This window comes from Tachyglossus aculeatus, chromosome 26 (assembly GCF_015852505.1).
Source record: "Tachyglossus aculeatus isolate mTacAcu1 chromosome 26, mTacAcu1.pri, whole genome shotgun sequence".
Taxonomy (NCBI): domain Eukaryota; kingdom Metazoa; phylum Chordata; class Mammalia; order Monotremata; family Tachyglossidae; genus Tachyglossus; species Tachyglossus aculeatus.
The window spans coordinates 17,082,614-17,109,523 of record NC_052091.1 but is presented as its reverse complement, the minus strand read 5'-3'; the positions used below and the strand labels follow the sequence as shown (position 1 = coordinate 17,109,523).

General features: G+C 46.1%; 1 protein-coding gene across 1 annotated transcript in view; it reads left to right on the top strand.

Annotated features, from left to right (window-relative positions):
- The window catches only part of ABHD17C (abhydrolase domain containing 17C, depalmitoylase), a 73,631-nt gene that overhangs the window by 40,082 nt on the left and 6,639 nt on the right, over positions 1-26,910 (top strand). The window contains exon 2 of the mRNA XM_038767584.1: positions 19,642-19,821. Coding sequence (XP_038623512.1) covers positions 19,642-19,821 — 180 coding nt within the window. The remainder of the gene's footprint in view (positions 1-19,641; positions 19,822-26,910) is intronic.

The following is a 26,910-nucleotide window of genomic DNA, read 5'->3' as shown; positions in this document are numbered from 1 at the left end:
GCGCTGGGGGAGATACAAGATAATCCGTTTGGACACAGTCCTGTCCAACATAGGGCTATCAGAACAAGGGGCTCACGTCTGGCCGGGGCCGGAGGAGGCTTGAGTGCGGTGGGCAATGGCCATGAGCCCCAGGTGGGTGGGTGGGGGAAGTGAGTGTATGTGTGTTTGTGTGTGTCTGTGTGTGTTGGGGGAGTTGAGTAGAATCTCCCCCCATAATTATTACGATCCTCTGGGATCCAGACACCCCATCAGGGCTGGTTCTGGGGAATGGTACCAGCCATTCATGACCAAAGCCTCCTTTCTCTAGGCAAGCCCCGTGGATGAATCATGGGGCACACCCTGTGTTACCCAAGCTAGGCATGGGGCTGCCTGTCCAAAGCACCCTGCCCCTGGGAGGGTGCCGGGAAGGTGGAGCTAGACCATCCCCATCTGTACCAAAATGGAAGCACATTTTATTTTTTATCATCCCAGCTCACTATGTCGGCGTGGGCTATTTCAGGAAGAGTCTGTAGACTATATCCTGATGTGATGCACAGCGTATGAATAATGAATGTTGGAAAACATCACCCTGTGTTAAAAGCTTTTATGAGAGTGGTTTCTTCTGGGTATAGAGCCCTGCCGCTCTTTAGGGGGACCCATGAAGTAAACTTCTATGTCCTCTAGTGTTTTTACTAAAAATGGTGCGTTTTACAGGAAGCTCCCACATTGGCATATCAAGCTTTCTGTTGTTGGAAGAAGAACAAAGCTACTTAGTCATTGGAGTTGAAGTGACTGAAGGGTGAACATGAAAGTCTGTTTTTTTACAATGAGGCATTTTGCCTCAGGTGAATATAATAGGAGATTGAGAAGCAGTGTGGCCTAGTGGAGGCAACAAAGGCCTGGGAGTTGAAAGAACCTGGGTTCTAATCCCAGCTCCACCCCTGCCTGTTGTGTGACCTTGGACAGGTCACTTCCCTGGGCCTCAGTGACCTCATCTGAAAAATGGGGATTAAGGACTGTGCCCAACCTGATTATCTTGTATCTACCCCAGCGTTTAGTACAGTGCTTGGCCTAGAATTCGTAAACAGTTTTCAGAAACTAAAATGTGTGGCCATATTAGCCATCAAGAGGCTTAGATAGTAAATACAAATGTCTTCTGCTTATTCCAGATAGATCTTGGTCCATTGCGGAAGTGAAGATTACTTTTCTTTAGTAGAGTAACCATGCCTAGTGTTGGTTTTTTGAGGGGGGTTTTTTGACTGCTTCATGTCTGGTATCAGGTACAAGTCTACTGGCTCTCTGTCAGTTTTCTATTTGTTCTTATAGTTGAAGTTCATCGGGCGCAGTTCTGGGTGAGTCAGTTTTGCGTTGGGTGAGGCAGGAAATGTGCCGGACACTTTATCAGCCTCTTACCCGCCAGGGCCCGCCGGCGATCCGTGAACAGAGTAGCCAGGCACCCCTTTGCTCCCCCCACAGTGACAGAACACCCGACATCCCAGCCCACCCGCATTTTGGAGACCTCGATTTCGTATCACGTGTGAATGGCAGGCATTGTGCCTACTAATTCTCGACTTGAACCTAAGTAGTAATAATAATAATGATGATGATAATTGTGGTATTTGTTAAGCACTTACTATAGGTCAGGCACTGTAATAGGCACTGGGGTGGAGACAAGATAATCAGGTTGGACACAGTCATTGTCCCATAAGGGGCTCACAGGCTCAATCCTCATTTTTCAGATGAGGTCACTGAGGCCCAGAGAAGTAAAGTGACTTGCCCAAGGTCACACAGCAGTTGAACGGTTGTCGACAGGGTGATAACAGCTTGTGTTGAACAATCCTCACTCTCTCACCCCACCTTCCAGGCACTGCTTATAGGGGCCCCGGGGAAAAGGGGAAACTCTGCTTCTCCCCAACTTCCAGTCAGGGGGCTTTTCAGAAGTGCGGGGAAGATGCAGCCTATTACGCCATCCCAACTCCAACAGAAGGCCTTCCCAGATTGATTGATTTTCTTTTTTTCTCTCCAAGCCCCTTCCTCCCAACCTTCATCTCAGCCCCTTCTTAGTCCCTCACAGCCACACGAAGCACTTTTGTCCCCGTCGGTGTACAAACTCGACTCCTTTGGCCTTTCTTTCTCCTGCCTATAAATTCTCTTGGCTCCTTCTCGCATGTTAGATTCACTCATTCAATTGTATTTAACGAGCGTTTACTGTGCGCACTGTACTAAGCGCTTGGGAGAGTACAATATAATAACAGACGCATTCCTGCCCACAATGAGCTCACAGCCTAGAGGGGGAGACAGACATTAATGTAAATTAAAAAAAAATAGATTAAATAAATAAATTACAGATACATGCATGTGTGCTGTGGGGATGGGAGGGAGGATGAACAAAGGAGCGAGTAAGAGCGGCACAGAAGGGCGTGGGAGAAGTTGAGAGAACTGCTAAGTCAGGGAATGCTTCTTGGAGGAGATGTGCCTTCAATAAGGTTTTGAAGTTGGGGAGAGCAATTAGCTGTCTGATAAGAGGGAGGGTTTTCCAGGCCAGAGTTAGGAGGTAGGAGATCGATGTTAAATGGCAAGCTTCCAGAGGACAGGGATTATGTGTCTGTGAGATTGTTGCAGCGTTCTCTCCCAAGCGCTTAGTACAGTGCTCTGCACACAGTGAGCCCTCGAGAAACGCGGTAGATTGATTATGTCTCCAACCTTGATTGTGTTCTCCCAAGCACTCCATGGAATATTCAGCGCACAGCAGGCACACCCATCAAACAGGTAAATAACGCTGAAGGGCTTGCCGGTCACATATCTTATCGACCACACCTGCATGCATGGATAGGATTTCCCAACCCATGGCGTAATACCTGTCATCTCTGGCAAGACTCCTGGACTACATCCTTCTTCCTTGCCCTTCCTCCCCACCTCCGGACCTCTGCTTCCCTTTCACACCCAGCAGACCGCAGCTCTGTACAGTACAGTATAACAGAGAGTATGGTATAACAGAGTTGGCTGAATAGTTGGTTAATAATAATAATAATAATGGCATTTGTTAAGTGCTTACTATGTGCCAAGCACTGTTCTAAGCGCTGGGGGAGATACAAGGTAATCAGGTTGTCCCACGTGCTCACAGTCTTAATCCCCATATTACAGATGAGGTCACTGAGGTATAGAGAAGTTAAGTGACTTGCCCGAAGTCACATAGCTGATCTGGCAGAGCCGGGATTTGAACCCATGACCTCTGACTCCCAAACCCGGGCTCTTTCCACTGAGCCATGCTGCTTACGCACAGCACCAGGCACTGAACTAGGCGTTGGGGTGGATTCAAGATAATCAAATTGGACACAGTCCATGTCTCACCATGGAGCTCCTAATCTAAATCCCTGTTTTACAGATGAGGTAACTGAGGGGTGAAGTGACTTGCCCAAATTCACACAGCAGACAAGAGGCGATGCCAGGATTGAAAACCACAGTCTTGCAAATGCCATAACATTTCTGTACACACTTCCTGTTAATTAAGCACTAATACATAGACCTGGCCCTTTTCCCTCTTTTATCTATGAATTATTTCAGTATCTGCCTTTCCCACTAGAATGTAAACTCCTTGAGGACAAGGATCACACTACGCTGAGAAGCAGCGTGGCTCAGTGGAGAAGAGCATGGGCTTTGGAGTCAGAGGTCATGGGTTCAAACCCCGGCTCCGCCAATTGTCAGCTGTGTGACTTTGGGCAAGTCACTTAACTTCTCTGTGCCTCAGTTACCTCATCTGTAAAATGGGGATTGAGACTGTGAGCCCCACGTGGGACAACCTGATCACCTTGTAACATCCCCAGCGCTTAGAACAGTGCTTGGCACATAGTAAGCGCTTAATAAATGCCATCATTATTATTATTATTATTACTAGTTCTGTTCTCTCCCAAATGCAAAGTAAGTGTACAGATACAGTGATTGGGTTGGGAATGAAGGACAAGTCTCTCTCTCTCTCTTGCTTCTCTCACCCTCCTCTCTCCTTTCTCTCACTTCTCTCTCACTCCTCTCTTTCTTTCTCTTCCTCCCTCCCTCCCTATAAACCATAAAACTATGTCAAGTGTGCTTATTCATCCCACTTTACGTGCCTGATTTAGGCGGGTCCCGCGTTGAGGCGGCATCTCTGTAGTGAGTTGAACTCGAAATGAGGCATGTCCAGCTAAACAGCCAGTCTCGAGCCACATGTTCTAGCAGAGGGCAGTTGGAGGTTGCAAACAGGTCACCCTCCTTGAGCAGACCCTTTGGGGAGATTGGGACATCAAAGAGCAGATTCGGAAGTAACACCAGGTTCATTCATTCATTCAATCGTATTTATTGAGCGCTTACTGTGTGCAGAGCACTGTACTAAGTGCTTGGGAAATACAAGTCCGCAACATATGGAGATGTTCCGTACCCAACAACGGGCTCACAGTCTAGAAGGGGGAGACAGACAACAAAACAAAACATGTAGACAGGTGTCAAAATCGTCAGAACAAATAGAATTCGTTCTGGGCTTACACTTAGTTCTCATACTGGGCTTACATTCTAGAAGCGGGGAAACAGACATCAAAACAAGTAAACTGGCATCAATATACATAAATAGACTTATAGATATATGCACATCAATAATAATGGTATTTGTTAAGTGCTTACTGTGTGCTGAGCACTGTTCTAAGCACTGGGGTAGATACAGAGTAATCAGAGTAATCACATGGGGCTCACAGTTTTAAACCCCACTTTACAGATGAGGGAACTGAGGCACAGATAAATGAAGTGACTTACCCAAGGTCACACAGCAGACCAGTGGTTGAGCCAGGATTAGAACCCACATCCTCTGACTCCCAAGCCTGTGCCGTTTCCATTAAGCCACGCAGCTTCTCTATATTTGTTAAGTGCTTACCATGTGCCAAGCACTGTTCTAAGTACTGGGGTAGATACCGGGTAATCAGGTTGTCCCACGTGGGGCTCAGACTTTTAATCCCCATTTTACAGATAACTGAGGCAGAGAGAAGTTAAGTGATTTGCCCAAAGTCAGCCAGGGGATCACGCCAGCAAGGCCAAAGGCAGATTTTCCGTACAAATAATAATAATATCATGTGCCAAGCACTGTTCTAAACACAGGGATAGATACAAGGTGATCGGGTTGTCCCATGTGGGGCTCACAGTCTTAAGCCCCATTTTACAGATGAGGTAACTGAGGCACAGAGAAGTTAAGTGGCTTGCCCAAGGTCACAAAGCAGACAAGTGGCAGAGGCGGGATTAATAATAATAATAATAATAATGGCATTTATTAAGTGCTTACTATGTGCAAAGCACGGTTCTAAGCGCTGGGGAGGTTACAAGGTGGTCAGGTTGCCCCACCTGGGGCTCACAGTCTTAATCCCCATTTTACAGATGAGGTCACTGAGGCCCAGAGAAGTGAAGTGGTGTTGATTGTCAGCACCACGTGGGACAGGGACGGTGTCCAAATTAGCTCATATCTTCCTCAGCGCTTAGTACAGTACCTGGCACTGAGTAAGTACTTAACGAATACCAAACAAAAATAGTAAAGAGGAGGAGGAGAGAAACTGGAAACGAGAATGGGGAGGAAGCCCCCCAGCGATAGCTTTGGGGAGGTAAAGTCAAGCCCCAGCCGAGAGGAGAAGAACGACCTAAGGACCAAGATCCAGGGAAAAAGAAGCTCAAACAGAGGCAGGAAACGGGAGGAGTCAACTGTCCAGGGAGAGGCAAGAAAGCTTAGCTTGTGAGTTCCTTACAAAGTCTGGATGACTTTATACTTGTACATTCCTGGTTGTATTCACAGGGTCACTCCGAGGCTTGCCACTGACCTCTCACCCACATCTTGCCTCTGACCTGGAACGCCCTCCCTCTTCAAAGCCTTAGTGAAGGCACATTTCCTCCAAGAGGCCTTCCCCGACTAAGCCTTTCCTTTCTTCTCCCACTTCCTTCTGTGTCACCCTTACATTTGGATCTTCCCCCTTTATTCGCCCCTCCCTCAGCCCCACAGCACTTATGAACATATCCGGAATTTGTTTCTGTTAATATCCGTCTCCCTCTCTAGACAGTAAGCTCTTTGTGGGCAGGGAATGTGTCTGTTGTATTGTTCGATTGTACTTTACCAAGCGCTTAGTACGGTGCTCTGCGGACACGCTCATTAAATACGGTTGATTGATGGCTAGGCTGAACAGATGCTTCTGCTTCTGTGTGTTTGACCCCAGTAAAGTATTCCTAGGCTGGGGAGTAGCAGTGGTGAGTGTTGTGAGGATATTTATTAAGTGTTTACTGTATTCAGAGCACTGTCCTGAGGGCTAGGAAAGAAAATAGAAGAGTGGGAGTGAGGGCGTGGACAGACGTGTGAGGCGAGGTGAAACAGTAAAGCACTAAAACGCCAAAAAAGATCAAGAATTAATAGACAAAATAACAACAAAAAGCCGCAGGTGGTCGTATGGCTAGAGGAGTAGACTTTCCGGCCCCTTGTGTCTCAGGGTCCAATGGTCACAGTGTGAGCTGCGGTGAGCGCCATGACGGTGGCCACCCCAGCCGGCCTGAGGGTCTGGGCTTGGGGGGACCTCACTGCTGCTTCTGTCCTTCCAGCCGCGGCCAGCTGGGATTGAGGCTCCCTGGAGGTACACGGGGGAGACGATCAATCGATAAAGTAGTACATATTGAGCATTCGCTGTGTGCAGAGCACTGTCCTAAACGCTTGGGAGACGACAGTCCAGCAGAATTAGTGGACATGTTCTCTGCCCGTAGCGAGCGTACAGTCTAGAGGGGCAGACAGCCATTCATAAAATCAGTCAATCAGTCAGTGGTATTTGAGTGCCTGCTTTGTGCGGTGCACTGTCCTAGGCACTGGGGAGAGGACAGTCCAACAGAATTAATAGGCAGGTTCCCTGCTTATAATGAGCTTACAGTCTAGACGGAAAGGCAGACATTCAATCAGTCAAACTATCAATCGTATTTATTGAGCGCTTACTGTGTGCAGAGCACTGTGCTAAGCACGTGGGAAGTACAAGTTGGCAACATATAGAGACGGTCCCTACCCAACAGTGGGCTCACATTCATATAATCATTTAATCAGTGGGATTTAGTAAGCACTTGCTAATGTGCAGAGCACTGTTCTATGCGTCGGGGAGAGGACAAACCGCGGGGACAGCGTGACCGTCTGGCGGCAGAGATACCCAGGACAGTTTGCGGATCCCGGGGGTGACCACGAAGGTGTCGGTTTCGGTGGTGGACTCAAAGATGTAACGGCTGGTGTAAATCCGGAAGGAGGTTTTAATCTTTGGGAGACTGTGGGCAGTGGCACCAGAAATGGTTTCTGGGTCGGTTTTTTTAGGTTAGAATCGTTCGGCACCGATGACGGAGGCCAAGGAAGCTTTCTCCTGTCGAGCTGGGAATAGAACTTAAGGTCTTCAGAATCCTAGGACTGAGCTATGTCCACCTGGTCACCAACAGGGTTATATGGCCCCATAGATGCCTTTAAACAATTTTTGAAGATAAAACTGCCTCTGTTTTGGTGTGTTCAGTTTTACCCCCTTGCCATATCCATCCTCCCCCTTTGTATCCTCATCCGAAAGTTCGTTATAACTCCCGCGGTTTTCCCCAGCTTTGTTCTGTCATCTAAATGCCAGAATATTTTGTTCATCTTGTGTCTATATTTAGTCCTTCCCGCTAGGAATTATAGCTCCAAGATATTTAAAGTATTTAATGCAAAGCCTTTGGAAGAATGCAAAGCATACCCTCCCTCAAGGACAAAATGGAAGGAATTCTGGCAATGGGTTGAAGTCTTTTTCAGACTGACAATTAAAGTAAGGCAAGCAAGCTCCTCCTCTGCCTTCCACCCTGTAACTTTGGGAGTCCCTTAGGGTTCAGTTCTGGGTCCCCTTCTATTCTCCATCTTCACCCACTCCCTAAGGCATTGTTGAGGACAGGGAGTGTGTCTGTTTTCAATCAATCAGTGGTATTTATTGAGTGCTTACTGTATGCAGAGCACTATACTAAGCACCTGAGAAAGTAAATATAACAGAGTTGATAGACATGTTCCCCGTCCACAACGAGCTTACAGTCTAGAGGGGGAGGTAGACATTAATATAAATATTTCTGAAAACATAGCTCCTCCAGGAAGCCTTCCTAGTTCACCTCTCGGCTCTCCATCCTGCATTTCCTCTCCCCATCCACTGCCACTTCAGTGCTTTTGTGCCACTTAAGCACTTGGGTACACACCCCATTCTCTGTAACACTCATAAACCTATCTTCACACTCTACTGCTTTCCCTGTAACTGTAATTTGTTTTATTCTGTCTCCCCATCTAGAGAGAAAGCTCCTTGGGGGCAAGGATTTATGACTACTAATTCTACTGGACTCTCCAAAGTCCTTAGTACAGTGCCTTGCACACAGTAGTTGCTCAATGATAGTAATCCGTGGTATTTGTTAAGTGCCAAGCACTGTATCAAGTACTGGAGTAGATCCAAGGTAATCAGGTGGGACATAATCCAACCTGACTGTTGTTGTGTCGTACTCTCCCAAATGCTTAGTTCCATTCCCTGCACACAGTAAGCATTCAGTAAATAGCATTGATTGGCTCCCATGACTTCAGCTCCCATCGCTATGCAGATGATTCCCAAATCTCGGCCTCCAGCCCTGATCTCTCTCCTTCCCTGCGTGCTCGGAACTCTTCAATCAACCCATCAGTCAGTCAGTGGTATTTATTAGAACAGTGCTTTGCACGTAGTAAATGCTTAATAAATGCCATTATTATTATTATTATTGAGTGCTTACTGTACGCAGAGGTGCTAGGAGGAGTCCATCTCTTCTTGGGTGTCTTGCTGACACCTCAAACTTAACATGTCCAAAACAGAGCTCCTTATCTTCCCACCCAAACCCTGTCCTCCCCCTGATTTTGCTATCACTGTAGGCAGCCCCACCCAAGCTGCTAACCTGGCATCATCCCCAACTCATCTCTCTCATTCAACCCTCATACTCAATCTGTCACCAAATCTGGTCGGTTCTGCCTTCAGAACATTGTTAAAATCCTCCTCTTCCCACTCCATTCAAACTACTACCACATTGATCCTTCTTCTACGTTTTTCTCTCTAGTCCAGTGCATACTTCACTCTGCTGCGTGGATCATTTTTCCACAAAAATGTTCAGCCCATGTTTCCCAACTCTTCCAGAACCTCGAGTGGTTGCCCATCCATCTCTGTATCAAACAGAATCTCCTTTCTCTCGGCTTTAAAGCACTCAATCACCTTGACCCCTCCTATCTACCTGACCGATTTCTTACTACAACTCAGCGTGTTGACTTTCCTTCTCTGACACCAACCTACTCACTCATGTTCAGAAACTATTCCCTAATATAGAAGAGGGTTCTTCTGGGAAAAAATGGCTCCAACTTAAATGTTTTTACTTAAAGATGCAGTTTTCAGGAGCCAGTCACATGGTAAATCCAAGAAAACCATTCTCTTAGTGTTCAGATAAATCAAAATCCTAACAGGCGTATCTCGCTCATCATCCAAATGATCCTCCCAGATGATTACTCTCCCTTGCAGGTAGTGGAAAAAAGGACCCTGAAGAGTTATTAGATTATTTTATGTGTTCCCAAACCCACTGCAAGTCACTAGCAGAATCAGGAACCTTCTGACTAGTATTCATTTATTCATTCATTCATTCAATCGTATTTATTGTATTACACTAAAGGCTCTTGACTTTTTTCTCCACATGTTGGCCTAACTACCCAATAGCCTTCCTCCGCAACTTCTTGGTCCTCTCCCACCCTAAAGAGAATTAATTTCAGGGCCTCTGAATAAAGAGAACCTCAGTTGTTTAAAAGGATAAAACAGTTCTCCATAATTGTCTCCTGCCCAAACACCACCCATGACTACGTATAAAAAAAAATGCGCTCGTAAACTGACTAGAAAGACAAGTTTTTTCCAATTAAGAAATCTGTTCAGTTATGGAAGAGATGCAGCCTGGCCTAGTGGATGGAACGCAGGCCTGGGGGTCCCAAGGACCTGGATTCTAATCCCAGCTCTGCCACTTGTCTGCTGTGTGACCTTGGGAAAGTCACTTCCCTTCTTTATGATTCAGTTCCTTCACCTGTAAAATGGGAATTAAGAATGTGAGCCCCATAAGGAACAGGGTTGTTTCCAATCCAGTTTGCTTGATGTACCCCAGCACTTAGTACAGTTCCTGGCACATAGTAAGTGCTATTATTTTTACTATTATTTGCTCTCTTAAGGTAGAGGCTTTTTAAAATCCTTTTGGGGGAGAAATGTACTGAGTCGAATGATTTGATTTTTGAGAGTGACTAGTGTGTTCTTGCTAATAATCAGAATAATAGATTTCTGGGGGTGTGGAGGGGGCGTAGAGACCTGATTGTTCAGGCCATTGTGTCACAGGTACTTGTGTAAAAAATCAGTCAATCAATCGATGGTACTTATTGAGTGTGTACTGTGTGCCGAGCACTGTTCTAAGGGCTTGGGAGAGTACGATACAAGAGAATAAGCATACACGTTCCCTTACCCATAATCAGCTTGTAGCATCTACAATCATTAAATGCTAAAGGTGTTTTTTGGATTGGCATCACCTGGGAAGAAGATTAATCAGGGAAAGCCTCCGGGAGGAGGTGGGTCTTCAGGAGAATTTTGAGGATGGGGAGTGAGAAGCCACGTGGCCTAGTGGAAAGAGTCCGGGCTTGGGAGTCAGAAGGACCTGGGTTCTAGTCCCGGCTGCACCACTTGTCTGCTGAGTGACCGTGGATAAATCACTTCACCCCTATGTGCTTCAGTTATCTCATTTTCTAGGACGGCGAGGTCTACATCGGACATGGACTGTGTCCAACCTTATATCTACCACAGAGCTTAGCACAGTGCTTGGCACATTCTAAGTGCTGAACAAATGCCATAAAAAAGCCCTGTGCCTTAGTTGTGGTATTTGTTGGGCACTTACTATGTTCCAGGCACTGTATTAATTGCTGGGGTAGATATCAGTTAATAAGGTTGTTCACAGTCTTAATCCCCTGTTTTCCTTCCTAGTTAGACTGTGAAGTCTCATGTGAAGAGATTTCACTTCTCTGTGAAGTCTCAGAGAAGCAGTGTGGCTCAGTGGAAAGAGCACGGACTTTGGAGGCATAGGTCATGGGTTCAAATGCCGGCCCCAACAATTGTCAGCTGTGTGACTTGGGCAAGTCACTTCACTTCTCTGTGCCTCAGTTACCTCATCTGTAAAATGGGGATTAAGACTGTGAGCCCCATGTGGGACAACCTGATCATCTTGTAACCTGCCCAGCGCTTAGAACAGTGCTTTGCACATAGTAAGTGCTTAATAAATGCCATCATTATTTATTATTATGTATGACAGGGACCGTGTCCGACCTGTTAATGCTCAGGCTGGCTAGCGCTTAGCATGTACTAAATGCTTAACAAATGCCATAATTGTTCTTGTTGTTAGGCTTTGAAGGATTTGAAGTGGGAGGGAGTTCCAGTGAGAAGGAACAACCTGGAATGGGAGAGTCGAGAGTGAATCATAGGAAGACTAGCTTGGGAGGAGTGAAAAGGGAGGGCTGAGGTGTAGGTGGTGAAAAGAGCAGATAAGTAAGAGGGAAGGAAGTAGTGCAGGGCTTGGAAGCCGATGGTCAGGAGCTTGTACTTACTGCAAAAACGAGGAGGGAGCATGGCCAACAGTGGTAAGAGCGGTAGCGTGAGAGACAGGAGGAACAGCAGCCATAGTGATGATCGGCTCTCTGTCTTAGGATGGAGACTGTTGGCGTGTATCTACCCCTAACCCATAGTGAGTGCTTAATTAAGGCCATAATTGAGAAGCAGCGTGGCTCAGTGGAAGGAGCTTCAGAGCCAGAGGTCGTGGGTCCTAATCCCGGCTCTACCGCTTGTCAGCTGTGTGACTTTGGGCAAGTCACTTCACTTCTCTGGGCCTCAGTGACCTCATCTGTAAAATGGGGATGAAGACTGTGAGCCCCATGTGGGACAACCTGATCACCTTGTATCCCCCGCCATCGCTTAGAAAAGTGCTTTTTTGGTTTTGTTGTCTGTCTCCCCCTTCTAGACTGTGAACCCATTGCTGAGTAGGGACCGTATCTATATGTTGCTGACTTGTACTTTCCAAGCACTTAGTACAGTGCTTTGCACACAGTAAGCGCTCAATAAATACAATTGAATGAATGAATGAATGCTTCTCATATAGTAAGCACTTTACAAATACCATCATTATTATTTATTATTCATTCATTGTTTTATGTATTGAACACTTACTGTGTACAGAGCACTGTACTAAGCACTTGGAAAGTACAATTCGTCCACAGATAGAGACAATCCGTACTCAACAAAGGGCTCACAGTCTAGAGGCGGGAGACAGACAACAATACGAAACAAGTAGACAGGCAACAAAACAAGTAGACAAGCAATAATTGTCATTAAATGGAGAGTCACTGGAATTAATAATAATAACATTCTGGTATTTGTTAAGCACTTACTATTTGCCAAAGCACTGTTCTAAGCGCTGGGAAGGTTACAAGGTGATCAGGTTGTCCCACGGGGGGCTCAGTCTTCATCCCCATTTTACAGATGAGGGAACTGAGGTTCAGAGAAGTGAAGTGGCTTCTCTGCTGCTGCTCTGTCCAGTACCCACGTGACTCCTGGAATGCCAGAGACTCAGCCTGAACCACTACCAGGGCAGCCAGTGCTAACCTCATAGGGCTAAACAGTCATGGATTTTTTTATATTTTATGGTATTTATTCAGCGCTTAGAATATGCCAGGCACTGTACTAAGCACCAGAGTTGATAAAAGCTCATCAGGTTGGGCACAGTCCCTGTCCCTCGTGGGCCTCACAGTCTTAATCCCCATTTTACAGATGAGACCCAGTGAAGTGACTTGCCCAAGGTCACACAGCAGACATGATGGAGTCAAGACTAGAACTCAGGTCCTTCTAGCTCCCAAGTCCATGATCTATCCACTAGGCCATGCTGCTTCCCTAAATACTAAGTACTTAGTATTTGTTGAGCACCTGTTTTGTTGCTTAACACCATACTAGGCCTTTAAGATTCTAGAATAATCAGGCAAACCATAACCAGTCCCTGCACCTGAGTTTTTGCCTCAATTTTAAAAAATAATACTAATATTTTTGGGCACCTGTTTTGTTGCTTAACACTGTACTGGGCCCTTAGGATTCTAGAAAAATCAGACTGACTAAAACTGGTCTCTGCCCTCAAGGAGATTACAACCCAGCTCATCATGGTGAGGTCTGTGAGCTCCCTGCCACCAGGACCTGGTCCTTCTGTCCCTTTTCCTTGCCATCTGCTCCTGTGGAGCGGGAAGGGTTGGTGCTCACCGGAATGGGGTGGGTTTTTTAATTTAATTTAATTTTATAAGCTATTCCCGTCGCATGGCCAAGTCACATGTTCCATTGACAATTCTTTAACTGTCATTCATTAAACTCAAAAAAATCCGTCTCTTAAGAATAATAGTAATAATTATTATGGTATTTGTTAAGCGCTATGTGCCAAGCACTGTTCTAAGTGTTGGGGTAGATACAAGGTAATCAAGTTGGACACAGTCCTCATCCCACTTGGGGCTCACAGCTTCAATCCCCATTTCAGATGAGAAGCAGCGTGGCTCAGTGGAAAGAGCCCGGGCTTTGGAGTCAGAGGTCATGGGTTCAAATCACGGCTCCGCCACACATCTGCTGTGTGACCTTGGGCAAGTCACTTAATGTCTCTGAGACTCAGTTAACCTCATCTGTAAAATGGGAATTAAGACTGTGAGCCCCACGTGGGACAATCTGATCACCTTGTATCCCCCCCAGCGCTTAGAACAGTGCTTTGCACATAGTAAGCGCTTAACAAATGCCATCATTATTATGAGGGAACTGAGGCACAGAGAAGTTAAGTGACCTGCCCCAAGTCACACAGCAGACAACTAGCGGGGCCAGCATTAGAACCCACAGCCCTCTGACTCTTGCCACTAGGCCACGCTGCTTCTCAAAGAGATGATTTATTGAACTCAAAAAACAAATCCATCCCCTAAGAATAACTAAAAGTTAGCAAACTTTCTGGTGAGCACAACTCATCTGCCTTCCTCTTGGTATCTCTCCCCCGTCTCTTGCCTTCCCTAATGTCTGCCAGGATTCTGACCTGTTCTGACCTACTCTGTAGCCGGTGTCTGGATTTCACAGCATAAGATTGGGAAGGAGTTCAGCTCATATAAGGATAAAGCAGGAAAATACCACCGTCTCCTTAGATCAGCTCTCAGCACGTCACCTGGCGCATAGTAAGCGCTTAACAAATGCCATGATGAAACAAACAAAAAAAGATGCAGGTCAGATAGCCCTTTAACTCTGAGCCTTCAGCTGCAACATCAGACCAGGCTTCTGATGTGATTGTAAACTATTCTTGCCGTAACTGCAAACAGATCCATTCAGTCATTCATTCAGTCGTATTTATTGAGCGCTTACTGTGCGCAGAGCACTGTACTAAGCGCTTGGGAAGTAGAAGTTGGCAACATATAGAGACGGTCCCTACCCAACAGCGGGCTCCGTGATGGCCTGTGGCACGGATAATCCAAATTGAATTCCGTTCGTGTGCCAGAAGAGTTCACTGAAAAGTCCTTTTCAGTACCCCCGTTTCCTATATACGCAGCACCTATGCCATGTAAAAGCATTCATCCAGTCCTGGTTGCCCTCTGCTGGTTAGTTTATCAAGGCCTAGATTCCTCTGCTTGGCTTGTGTTTTATCTTTGAGAGCATACGTGTGCTTAGCGTGACCCACAAGAAGCCGTGTGGCCTCATGGAGAGACCACATGGCCTCGGTTCTAATCCCAGCTCCGCTACGTGCCTGCTGTGTGAACTTGGGCAAGTCACTTCACTTCTCTGGGACTCAATTCCCTCATCTGTAATAATATTAATTAGTAATGATTGATATAATAATTAATAATAGTGACCTGACACCTGTCCACATGTTTTGTTTTGTTGTCTGTCTTCCCCTTCTAGACTGTGAGCCCGTTGTTGGGTAGGGACCGTCTCTAGATGTTGCCAACTTGTACTTCCCAAGTGCTTAGTACAGTGCTCTGCACACAGTAAGCGCTCAATAAATGCGATTGAATGAATGAATGAATAATAATACTGGCATTTATTAAGCGCTTACTATGTGCAAAGCACTGTTCTAAGCACCGGGGAGGTTCCATGGTGATCAGGTTGTCCCACAGGGGGCTCACAGTCTTCATCCCCATTTTACAGGTGAGGTAACCGAGGCACAGAGAAGTTAAGTGACTTGCCCAAAGTCACACAGCTGACAATTGGCAGAGCCAGGATTTGAACCCATGACCTCTGACTCCAAAGTCCGTGCTCTTTCCACTGAGCCACGCTGTGGGGATTAAGACTGTGAACCCAATGTGGGACACAGACTGTGTGTGACCTTATTAGCTTGTACCTACCCCAGCAACTAGTACAGTACCTGGAACATAGTGCTTAACAAATGCCACAAAAGAAAAAAACAACAACTATGAAGCCAAGCACTCATGGGGAGCTCAGCCATCCCTACTACCACCTCAAAATCTGCCTCACTTTCCCTAATCTCTCCTGCTCTTTGATCCTGCAGTTTCTCTTTTCTCTGGTGCATCTCTACATGCCCCTCAAGCTCAGCCTGTCCCCAAATGAACTCCCTTCCCAAATCCTCTAATCCATCAAGCTTTCCATTCAAATGCTAAGCAACGCAGAAGGGAATGGGAGAAGAGGAAAGGGGGATTTAGGAAAGTCCTCTTGGGGGAGACTGATTGTCAGGTTTGAAGTGGGAGGGAATTTCAGGCCAAAGGCAGAGCATGGGAAAGGGGTCAGATGAGATCAAGGTACAGTGTGTTGATTGGCGTTCAGAGAGGCAAGAAGGGAGGAGGCCAGCTGATTGAGTGCCTTAAAGCCGATGGTAAGTATTTCCTATTTGATATGGAGGTGGATGGCCGCCCACCAGAGGTTCTTGAGGAGTGGGGAAATGCAGGCTGAACTGTTTTTTTAGGAAATGATCCAACTGGCCAAGACAATGGGCACGGGAGCCATAAAGATGGAAAAAATGTTGTTGCCGGACAGAGGTAAAACAGATGAGGATGAATTTGAGATGGATGAGGTCTGCCTGTTGGCTGGATTTCCACCAGCAGTGTTCTGCCGCTCATAATAATAATAATAATAATAATAATGACAGCATTTATTAAGCGCTTGCTATGTGCAAAGCACTGTTCTAAGCGCTGGGAAGGTTACAAGGTGACCAGGTTGTCCCAAAGGGGGCTCACAGTCTTAATCCACAGTTTACAGATGAGGTAACTGAGGCACAGAGAAGTTAGCTTATGACCACTAGTGGAGGGAACCCAGGACCATGGGGTAGAGGCAGGGAGTTCAGCAGAGAGGCTGATGCAGGAAATAGGTGGGAGATAATAAGTGGTTGGATCAGCATGGTAGCAGTTTGGATGGAGAGGAAAGGGTGGATCTTTGCATTGTTGTGAAGGTAGAACTGATGGGATTCGATGTCAGATGAAATATGTGAATTAAATGTGAAAGAAGAGTCGAGGATAACGCCAAGACTTTGGGCTTGTGAGACAGACTATGGTAATGCTCTCTACAGAGATGGGAAATTCAGGGGAAGGACAGGGTTTGGGTGGGAGATTCATTCAATGCAGTCATATTTATTGAGTGCTTACTGTGTTCAAAGCACTGTACAACATGCTTGGGAGAATACAGTATAACAACAAACAGACACATTCCCGCCCACAACGAGCTCACAGACTAGAGGGAGAGACTTACGGTAGTATAAATAGATAAATAAATTACAGGTATATACAGATATTCATTTATTCAATTGTATTGAGCACTTTCTGTGTGCAGAGCACTGTACTAAGAACTTGGAAAGTACAGTTTGGCAATAGAGACAATCGCTACCCAACCACGGGCTCACAGTCTAGAAATAAATCTTTGTGCTGTGGGGATGGGAGGGAGGATGAATGAAGGAACAAGTAAGAGTGGCGCAGAAGGGAGTGGGAGAAGAGGAGAGGAGGGCTTAGTCAGGGAAGGCTTCTTGGAGGAGATGTGCCTTGAGTAAGAGTAATTATAAATATTATTAATAGTAGCATACCACATCTCTTCCACCTTTATAGCCCTCCTGAAATCTCATCTCCTTTGGCAGCCCGTCTCCAACGAATTTCTCAGCTCTCCAATTCTTGCCACCCCAACTACTGCTTGACTTCCATGCCCACCGCCTAAGCATCGGGAAGCAGCATTTCCTAGTGGTTAGAGCTCGGGCCAGCGAGTCAGAAGGACCTGGGTTTTAGTCCCGGCTCCGCCACTTGCCTGCTGTATGACCTTGGGCAAGTCACGGTACTTCTCTCTGCCTCAGTTACTTCCTCTTAAAATGGGGATTGATTGTGAGCACCACGTTAGGACATGGACTGTGTCCAACCTGATTAACTTGCATATACTCCAGTGCTTAGTACAGTGCCCAGCACTTAGTATGTGCTTAACAAATACCATAAAAAAGGACTGAAATACTCAAAACCTCCCCTTCCCACTGTAGCAGTTACATACATTTCTTGCATACTTTATTCCTTCCTCCAATTTGAAATTTATTTTGGCATCTTTCTCCCCCACTAGATTGTAAGGCCCTTGAAGGCAGGGATCATCTCTACTGATTCTTGTTTAGTCCTAAGTGCCTTGTATCCTGCTGTGAATGCAGAGGTGCTCAGCAAATACTATTTGTTGGATTAGATGATGCTTTGCCAGCAAAACTCTAAGGTTTTAAATACAGTTTCTCTGTTGTTCTCAGTCTGTAGTGGTTTATAATCATTTTCTTGTCATCTTGTTGTTCTGCCAGGGCACTAGTCATTAGGGTGTGGTTGCTCCTAGATCAATCAATAGTATTTATTGAGCACTTTCTGTGTGCAGAGCACTGTACTAAGTGTTTGGGAAAGTACAGTTCAACCGAGTTAGTTGCCATGTTCCCTGCCTACAACGAACTAACAGTCTGGAAGGGGAGGCAGCTGTTAATGTGAATAGATTAAACTGTGGCTATGTCCATAAGTGCTGTGGTGCTGAGGGTGGGGTGAATAAAGAGTGTAAATCCTAGAGTAAGGGCGAAGCAGAAGGGAGTGGGAGAGAAGAAAATGAAGGCTTAGTCGGGGAAGGCCTTTTGGAGGCGATGTGTTTTTAATAAGACTTTGAAGGTGGGGAGAGCGAACATCTGTTAGATACGAAGGGGGAAGGAGTTCTGGGCCAGAGGCAGGGTGTGGGTGAGGGGTTGACAACGAGATAGACGAGATTGAGGTACAGAGAATAAGGTTGTGTTTTTGTTGGAGGGGGGGTTATGGTATCTGTTATGCACTTACTATGTGCCTGGCACTTTACTCAGTGCTGGGCTATTCTAATCACTGCGGTAGATACAAGGTAATCAAGTTGGAAGCAGCCCATGTCCTACATGGGGCTCATGGAATTAATCCCCATTTTACAGGTGAAAGAACTGAGGCACAGAGAAGTGAAGGGACTTGCTCAAGGTCACACAGCAGACAGGTGGCAGAGCTAGAAGTAGAACGTAGGTCCTTCTGACTCCCAGGGCCGTGCTCTATCCACTCAGCCACAACACTTCACTGGGTTGGCATTTGAGGAGCGAAGTGGTCGGTCTGGAGCATAGAGGAGAAAATCAGGGAAGTGAGGTAGGAGAGGGTAAGGTGATTGCTTTAAAGCTGATGGCAATGCGGAGGTGGGTGGGCAGCCACCGGAGGTTCCTGAGTAGTGGGGAAACATGAATGGAATGTTTTTGATAATAAATGATCTGGGCGGCAGAGTGAAGTATGGACTGGAGTGGGGAGAGGCAGGAGACAGCAAGATCAACGAGGAGGCAGATACAGTAGATTATTGTCTCAGGGTGTTGAGTACCTTTGAGTTTCTTCTTCTCCCAATCCCTTCTTACTTCATACTGATTTGTTCCCCTTTTTCACCCCCACCTCAGCCCCACAGCACTTATGTCCATATCCATAATTTATTTATGTTAATGTCTGTCTTCCCCTCTAGACTGTAAACTCACCGTGGGCAGGGAGTGTGTCTATCAACTCTGTTATACTGTACTGTCCCAAGTGCTCAGTACAGTGCTCTGCACGCAGTAAGCACTCAATAAATACAATTGATCGATCTGTTTTGTAACAGGGTTGGTGAGCTTATGTCTTCCCCTCTAGACTGTGAGCTTGCTGTGGGCAGGGAATGTACTCGTTTGTTGTTGTATTGTACTCTCCTAAATGTTTAGTACAGTGCTTTGCACACAATAAGCACTCAATAACTATGATTGAATGAATGACTTCTCAAAAGAGTGAAGAAGGGAATAAGATGTGAACAAGAAGGGAAGTTCACTTTATATTGCTAAGGCCGTCCTGTGGAGAGTAAGCGCTCAGTAAATACGATTGAATGAATGCCCTGAAAAATGAACAGTTGGTATCGCCATCCTACCACTCCAACATCTTCAACATGGCGTCCTTTTATATCGGACTGTAATGTATGTTTCTGTTTTCGCCTTAATCTGCCGGGCCAAATTTCATTGCGTTTCCAGAAGACCAGCAGAAGTTTTAATGGAATTGAGTTTGGCTTGCTTCCAGTGTAGTAACTTGTACTTCTTCTTAACCCTTTTCAGATACGGGGTCAGTCCAGAGAACATCATCTTGTACGGGCAAAGTATCGGGACTGTCCCGACGGTGGATCTGGCGTCTCGGTACGAGTGTGCAGCTGTAATTCTCCATTCCCCGCTCATGTCGGGCTTACGGGTGGCCTTTCCTGATACCAGGAAAACATACTGCTTCGATGCTTTCCCAAGGTAGGTACCCACGCAAGTCGCATTCCCCGGCACCCTCTGTTGAATGTTTGTCTCGAAAAGAGGCGATTTGCCCTGCGTTGAAAAAGCACCACCCCAGAACATCTGTCGGGGGGAGACGGAGGCGGGGGGTGATGCCCAGAAGTCTTGACAGGGAGCGGGTCCCTCCTTCATGCGGTGATATTTCTTTCTTGTGTGCAGAGCATTGTAACTAAGCATTTGGGAGAGTACAACACCATGGAGTTGGTAGGACCCAATCCCTGCCCTCCAGGAGTTTCCCATCATAGAGGGCTCCCCCCAGCCCGACTTCCAGCTGCCAAGCTATTCCTCTGTCTCCTCTCTGGGTCCTGTCAGTCAAGCAGGCTGTTTATTTATTTGTTAGTGGTGTTTGGTAAGTGCTTACTAGTTGCCAGGCTCTGTTCAAAGCAAATCAGATTGGACACAGTCCCTGTCCCATGAGGGGCTCACAGACTTAGTCCCCATTTTACAGATGAGGTAAAGGAGGCCCAGAGAATTGAAGGAACGTGTCCAAGGTCACACCGCAGCCAAGTGGCAGAGCCCGGATTAGAACCCAGGTCCTTTTGACTCTCGGGCTGTGCTCTATCCACTAGGCCATGCTACTTCTTCGTTGAGCATAGGGGCAGAGGACCAGGCTGTTGATGAGAGAGTGCAATAAAAGGGGAAAACAATAGTTTTGTTTTTTATGGTGTATGTTGAGTGCTTACTATTTGCCAGGCATTGTACTAAGGCCTTGGGGTAGAAACAAGCTAATCAGATTGGACCCAGTCCCCTTCCCACTTGAGGCTTCGTAGTCTTCACCCCCATTTTACAGATGAGAAAGCTGAGGCCCGGAGAAGTGAAGTGACTTGCCCGAGGCCGCACAGCACATGAGTGCCGCGCCGGAATTGGAAACCAGGGCCTTCAACTCCAAGGCCCGGGTTGTATTTACTGTATTCTCATTGCCCCTGCCCTCAAGGAATGTACAACTGAAGGAGAAAGACACAAATTATTTCCAAAAAATGAAATAAGGAGGAAGATCGGGGCTCAGGAGTTTTTTTAAAGGGGTGGAAAGGAATAAACTGAAAAACGAAAAAGGGATTGAGAGAGCTGTCCCCATTATTACACACTTAGACTGTGAGCTGCAGGTGGGACAGCGATTTGTGTCCAACATGATTAACATATGTCTGCCCCAGTGCTTAGACCAGTGCTTGATTCACAGTAAGTGCTTAACAACTAATCATCATCAAATATCATCATCTTCTTTTCCAGTCCCTCTTTTGTGTGCTTCTGATAGGTTGTGAAAGATACCGCTTTGAAACAAAGTCTCTTATTTACATATGTACAAATATTCTAATTCAAAATTGTTCATTGTTGGTATATATTTCTATTGCTGTTCGATCATGCAGCTATATTTACTGGTTTTTCATCATTGTTTTGTAATGCAGTTCTATCATTTTAAATCTATTTTTGGAAATGTGTTGCTGTTAGCAGACTTGACATCATTTTTTATGGGAATTTGTACTTGGTTTTAAGCTCGGTTACTTTCCACACTCTTTTCCCAGAACCAGTTAAAGAGCAGTAACTGGGGTAAAGTAGTTTACGCTCACAGGCCTGAGAGAGGACCAGGGTTCTAATCCTAGCTGTGTCATTTGCCTGCTGTGTGACCTTGGACAAGTCACTTCACTTCTCTGGGCCTCTCCACCTGAAAAATGGGGATTCGAAACCTGTTCTCCGTCCTACCTAGGCCGTGAGCACCAGATGGGACATGGACTGTGTTCAACTCAATTATCTTGTACCGACCCCAGGGCTTATCATAAGCACTTAACAAATACCACCATTATCATCATTATTGTTTTTATCATCATTATTATTGTTGTTATCATGACATTATTAGACAGGCGCTGTACTAAGCACGCTGGGGTAGATACAAGCTAGTCAGGTTGGACACAGTCCCTGTCCCACATGTCGCTCACAGTCTTAATCCCCGTTTTACAGATGAGATAACCAAGGCCCAGAGAAGTTAGGTGACTTGACTTATTACAAACATACTTTCATTGTCCCTAACACTCTCATAGAAAGTGGGTGCTTGGTATATTTATTTTGACCAGGCTAGTTGTCGCTGTGTTATTGTTTGTCTCCCCCATTAGAAGGTACTCTTTGTGGGCCGGAATTTATTTGATTATTCTGTACTTTCAATGTACACCAAGTAGGCACTCAGTAAATAGTCTTATTTATTACTACTGCTGCTAATACTGCCACTACAAGCAATAGGAGCTTGAATTAAGAGAAACAGCTGCTAGTCAAGCTGCAGAACCACAGTCCCTGCCGTGTTTCTGTCATTATCGTCCCCTCAAGGGCCAAGAGAATTGGCCATGGTCAACTTAGCCTGCAAAGCGATCAGGATGGTTTGGGGAACCGTTTCGAGCTTTCATTTGGGTAGGATGTGCTTTCGGGAAGTACACTTTCTCCCAGTCCTCCAGTTGTTCCCTTCACAGTATTATTTGGTGGTAAAGATAAGCACATCAAGTAGCCAGATGAAAACAGCTAATGGACAGTGGAATCCTGCGCTGTTTTTGCTTCTGTGGTAGATGAACTGCTGTTTTGCTTTGATCTGCTAGACCCCTTCACTGTGCACCGTTCAAGTTGCCTTTCTCTTAGGTAAAAAAAAAAAAATGTTTCAGGCTACACCTCCAGTGAGCTGCGGTCAGTGTCGTTTTCCCTGGAATTCAAGAGATTGTCGTTTGTGGGTATTTCTTAGTTTGCGGCCTGAGCTGCCTGGGGTTGCGAGGTAAGGCAAAGTTGGGACTGCGGTTTTGCCGTGCGAGCCTCTGAGTTAACACTGGGGGGCTTCCCAGTGCTGTGCCAAATTCAAATATTGAATTCAAATCTCTGAGAAGACATGCCAGTGGACAGCTGAATTAGGACAGGACAGGATCTTTCCCGCTGATCATTGCAAACGTTAAAAATAGCGACTTAAATTAATGAAAAGCCTATGTTGTTCTGTGTGTCTTTGGGGGATTTTGGTAACAGATATAACTGTCATCCAGAATCAAGAGCAGGAAAGCCTTTGGTGGGAATGTCCCCATCAATCCCTTGCCCCGACCTCAACCCCTGGCTCCCTCCAGTTGTTGCCCCACCTCCTTCCTACCGCTATTCTCCAGACTCCTTGAGCGAGTTGTCTACACCCGTTCCCTCCACTTCCTCTCCTCCAATTCTCTCCTTCCAATCTGACTCCCACCCCTTTCACTTTATGGAAACCGCTCCTTCACAGGTCACCATTGATCTCCTTCTTGCCAAATCTAATGCCCTCTACTCCATCCTAATCCTCCTCCACCTCTCAGCTGCTTTCGACACCTTCTCTTGGAAACATCTAACCTTGGCTTCATGACACTTGTCCTCTCCTGTTTCTCTTCCCATCTCTCTGTCCGCTCATTCTCATTCTGTCACGGGCTCCTCCCATCCTCTTGACTGTGGGTGTCCTTCAAGGCTCAGTTCTGGATCCCCTTCTATTCTCCATCTACACCCACTCCCTTGGAGAACTCATTCACTCCCTCCATCTCAACTACCATCTCTACGTGAATGATTCCCAAATCCAATTCTCCAGCCTTGATCTCCCTCTTCTCCAGTAGTCTCTCATTTCCTCCTGCCTTTAGGATACTACCTCCTGGCCGTCCCGCCAACACCACACATTTAACATGTCATAAATAGAACTCCTGATCTTTCCACCCAACCCCTGTCCACCCGCGGACTTTACCTCAAACTGGAGATCACACCACTGTCCTCCCTGTCTCCTGAGCCCATAATCTGTCTGATCTCCCTCATTCAATCCACATATTCAATTTTTCACCAAATCCTTTCAGTTCTACCTTTGCAACAGCTCTGTAATTCATTCATTCATTCAGTTGTATTTATTAAGCACTCACTGTACTGAGCGCTTGAGAAAGTACAATACAGCAATAAAGAGTGACAATCCCTGCCCACAACGTCCACCTCTTCCTCTCGAAGCAGATCCAAACATTTATCATATCCTCACTCGATCCGTCCATTAATGAATGGGGTTATTGAACCCTTTCTGTGTGCAGAGCACTGTACTAAACACTTGGGAAAGTGCAGTACGACAGAGTTGGTAGACGTGATCCCTGCCCACAAGGAGCTGATAGTCCTACTGGGGGAGGTAGACATTAAAATACCTTTGGGATAGGGAAAATAGAAAACGGAATATAAGAATATTGGCATTAAGTGCTTGCACATAGTAAGTGCTCAGTAAATGCGTTTAAATGAATGACATATGTTGTGGGGCTAGGGTGAGAATTGAAGTGCTTAAGGAAGCAGCGTGGCTTAATGGATAGAGCACGGGCCTGGGTTCTAATCCCGGTTCCACCACTTCTCTGCTGTGACCTTGGGTAAGTCACTTCACTTCCCTGGACCTCAGTTACCTCATCTCTAAATGGAGATTAAGACTGTGAGTCTCATGTGGGATAGGGGCAATGTCCAATCTGATTAGCTTTTGTCTATCCCAGTGCTTAGAACAGCGTTTGACATAAGTGCTTAGGAAATACCGTTATCTTTATTATTACTGTTATTAATAATAATCATCATAAAGGGCACCCATCCAAGTGCAGGTGGATAATGGTAAGAGGACTTAGCCAGAGAAGGGGTCTTAGAGGAGATGTGATATAAGGAAGGTTTGGAAAGTGGGGAGACTGGTGGGCGTCAGATATGAAGAGGGAGGGAGTTGCAGGCCTGAGGGAGAACTTGGGCAAGGGGTCGGTGGTGGTATAGAAGAGATAATAATTATGGAACTTGTTAAGCGCTTACTATGTGCCAAGGACTGTTCTAAGTGCTGTCAGATCAAGGAAGAGCTAATAGATTGGTGTTAGAGGAGTGAAGTGGGTGGATTGGGTTGTTTGAGCTCAGCGAGGTTTGGTTGGAGCACTAGAATTGAATGAGTGCTTTTAAGACTCTGGTAAGGCATTTCTGTTTGATGTGGAGGTGGTCGGGCAATCATTGGAGGTTTCTGAGGAGTGGGGAGATAAGGACTTAGCATTTTTCAGAAAAATGATCTGGGCGGCAAACTGAAGAATGGATTGGAGTGGCTGATTCTAGGGATGCTGTGAAGGTAGAAATGAAAGGATTGGGAATATGTGGATTGAATGAGAACGATGAGTCAAGGAGAATGCTAAGATTATGGGCTTGTGAGACAGGGAGGGTAACGGTGCTGTTTTCAGTGATCCTAAACTCAGGAGGAGTTGAGAAGGAGTGTGGCCTAGTGAATAGAGCACAGGCTTGGGAGTCAGGAGGAGCTGGGTTCTAAACATGACTCTTAAACTTGCTTGCTGTATGACCTTGGGCATCGTGGGCTAGGGGAAAAAGATCACGGGCTCGGGAATCAGAGGGTATGGATTCTAAACTCGGATCTGCCACATGTCTGCTGTATGACCTTAGGCAAGTCACTTCGCTTTTCTGGTCCTCAGTTACCTTGTCTGTAAAATGGGGATCAAGACCGTGAGCCCCATGTGGGACGGGGATTGCGCCCAACCTGATTACCTTGTATTTACCCCAATGCTTAGAACAGTGCTTGGCATGTAGTAAGTGCTTAACAAATACCACAATGATAATAATAATAGTTATTATTCAATTCAGTTCAGTCATATTGAGTGCTTACTCTGTGCAAAGCACTGTACTAAGCGCTTGGAAAGTACAATTCGGCAACAAATAGAGACAATCCCTACCCAACAACGTGCTCACAGTCTTGAAGTGGGGAGACAGGCAACAAAACAAAACAAGTAGACAGGCATCAATATAAATAAATAGAATTGTAGATACATATGTACATTATTAATAAAATAAATAGAATAATAAATATGTACATATATGCACAAGTGCAGTGGGGTGGGGAGGTGGGAAGAGCAGAGGAAGGGAGCCGTGGTGATGGGGAGGAGGAGCAGAGGAAAAGGGGGGCTCTTATTATGTCACTTCACTTCTCTGGGCCTCAGTGACCTTATCTGTAAAATGGGGATTAAGACTGTGAGCATCCTGTGGGACATGGACTGTGTCCAACCTGATTAGCTTGTATCTACCTTAGTGCTTAGTAGAGTGCCTGGCACATAGTAAGCACTTAAAAAATATTAAAAATGGAAAAAAATAAGAGGAGGAGGGCAGGGTTTGGTTGGGAAGATGAAGAATTCTGTTTTGGCCATGTTAAATTTGAGGTGTCGCCTAATTAGAGATATCCTGAAGGCAGGAGGAAATGCGAGACTTGCAGAGGAGGAGGAAAGTCAGGGTGGAAGATATAGATTTGGGATTCATCCACAAGGATGGGTGTAGATGGAAAATAGAAGGTGAGCCAGAACTGAACCTTGAGGCATTCCCACATTTAGTGAGTGGGAGGTAGAAGAGACTGAGAAGGAGCAGCCAGAGAACTAGGGGGAGAACCAGGGGAGGCAATGTCAGTGAAGCCAAGGTTGAATAATATTTCCAGGAGAGAGGGGCCATCCACAGTGTTGAAGGCAGCAGAAAGGTCTGGGAGGATTGGGATGGAGTAGTGGCTGTTGAACTGGGCAACAAGGAGGTTGTGGATGATCTTAGAGAGGGCAGTTTCCGTGGAGTGGAAGGGGCAGAAGCTAGATTGCAGGGGGTTGAGTCGAAAGTTGGATGAGAGGGAAGGGAGACAGCAACTCCACTGGGGTGTAGACAATTTAATCTCCTACCTCACCTCGCTGTTCTCCTACTGCAGCCCAGCCCGCAAACTCGGTTCCTCTAAAGCCAACCTTCTTACTGTACCTCAGTCTCATCATTGTCACCCACAACCCCTTGCCCAAGTCCTCCCTCCAGCCTGAAACTCCCTCCCTCTTAATATCAGGCAGACCATCCCCCCATCTTCAAAGCCGTACTAAAATCTTATCTCCGCCAAGAGTCCTCCTGCTTTTGGCCCTGCCTTCCGTGTTATCTGTGTACTTGGTTCTGTACCCTTAAACACTTTGATTTTTCCTCCACAGCACTAAACATCCATCTGTAATTTACTTTAATGCCCATCTCCCACTGTAGTCCAATCAGTAGGGTCTGGGTTCGGATCCTGCCTCCCCCACTTAC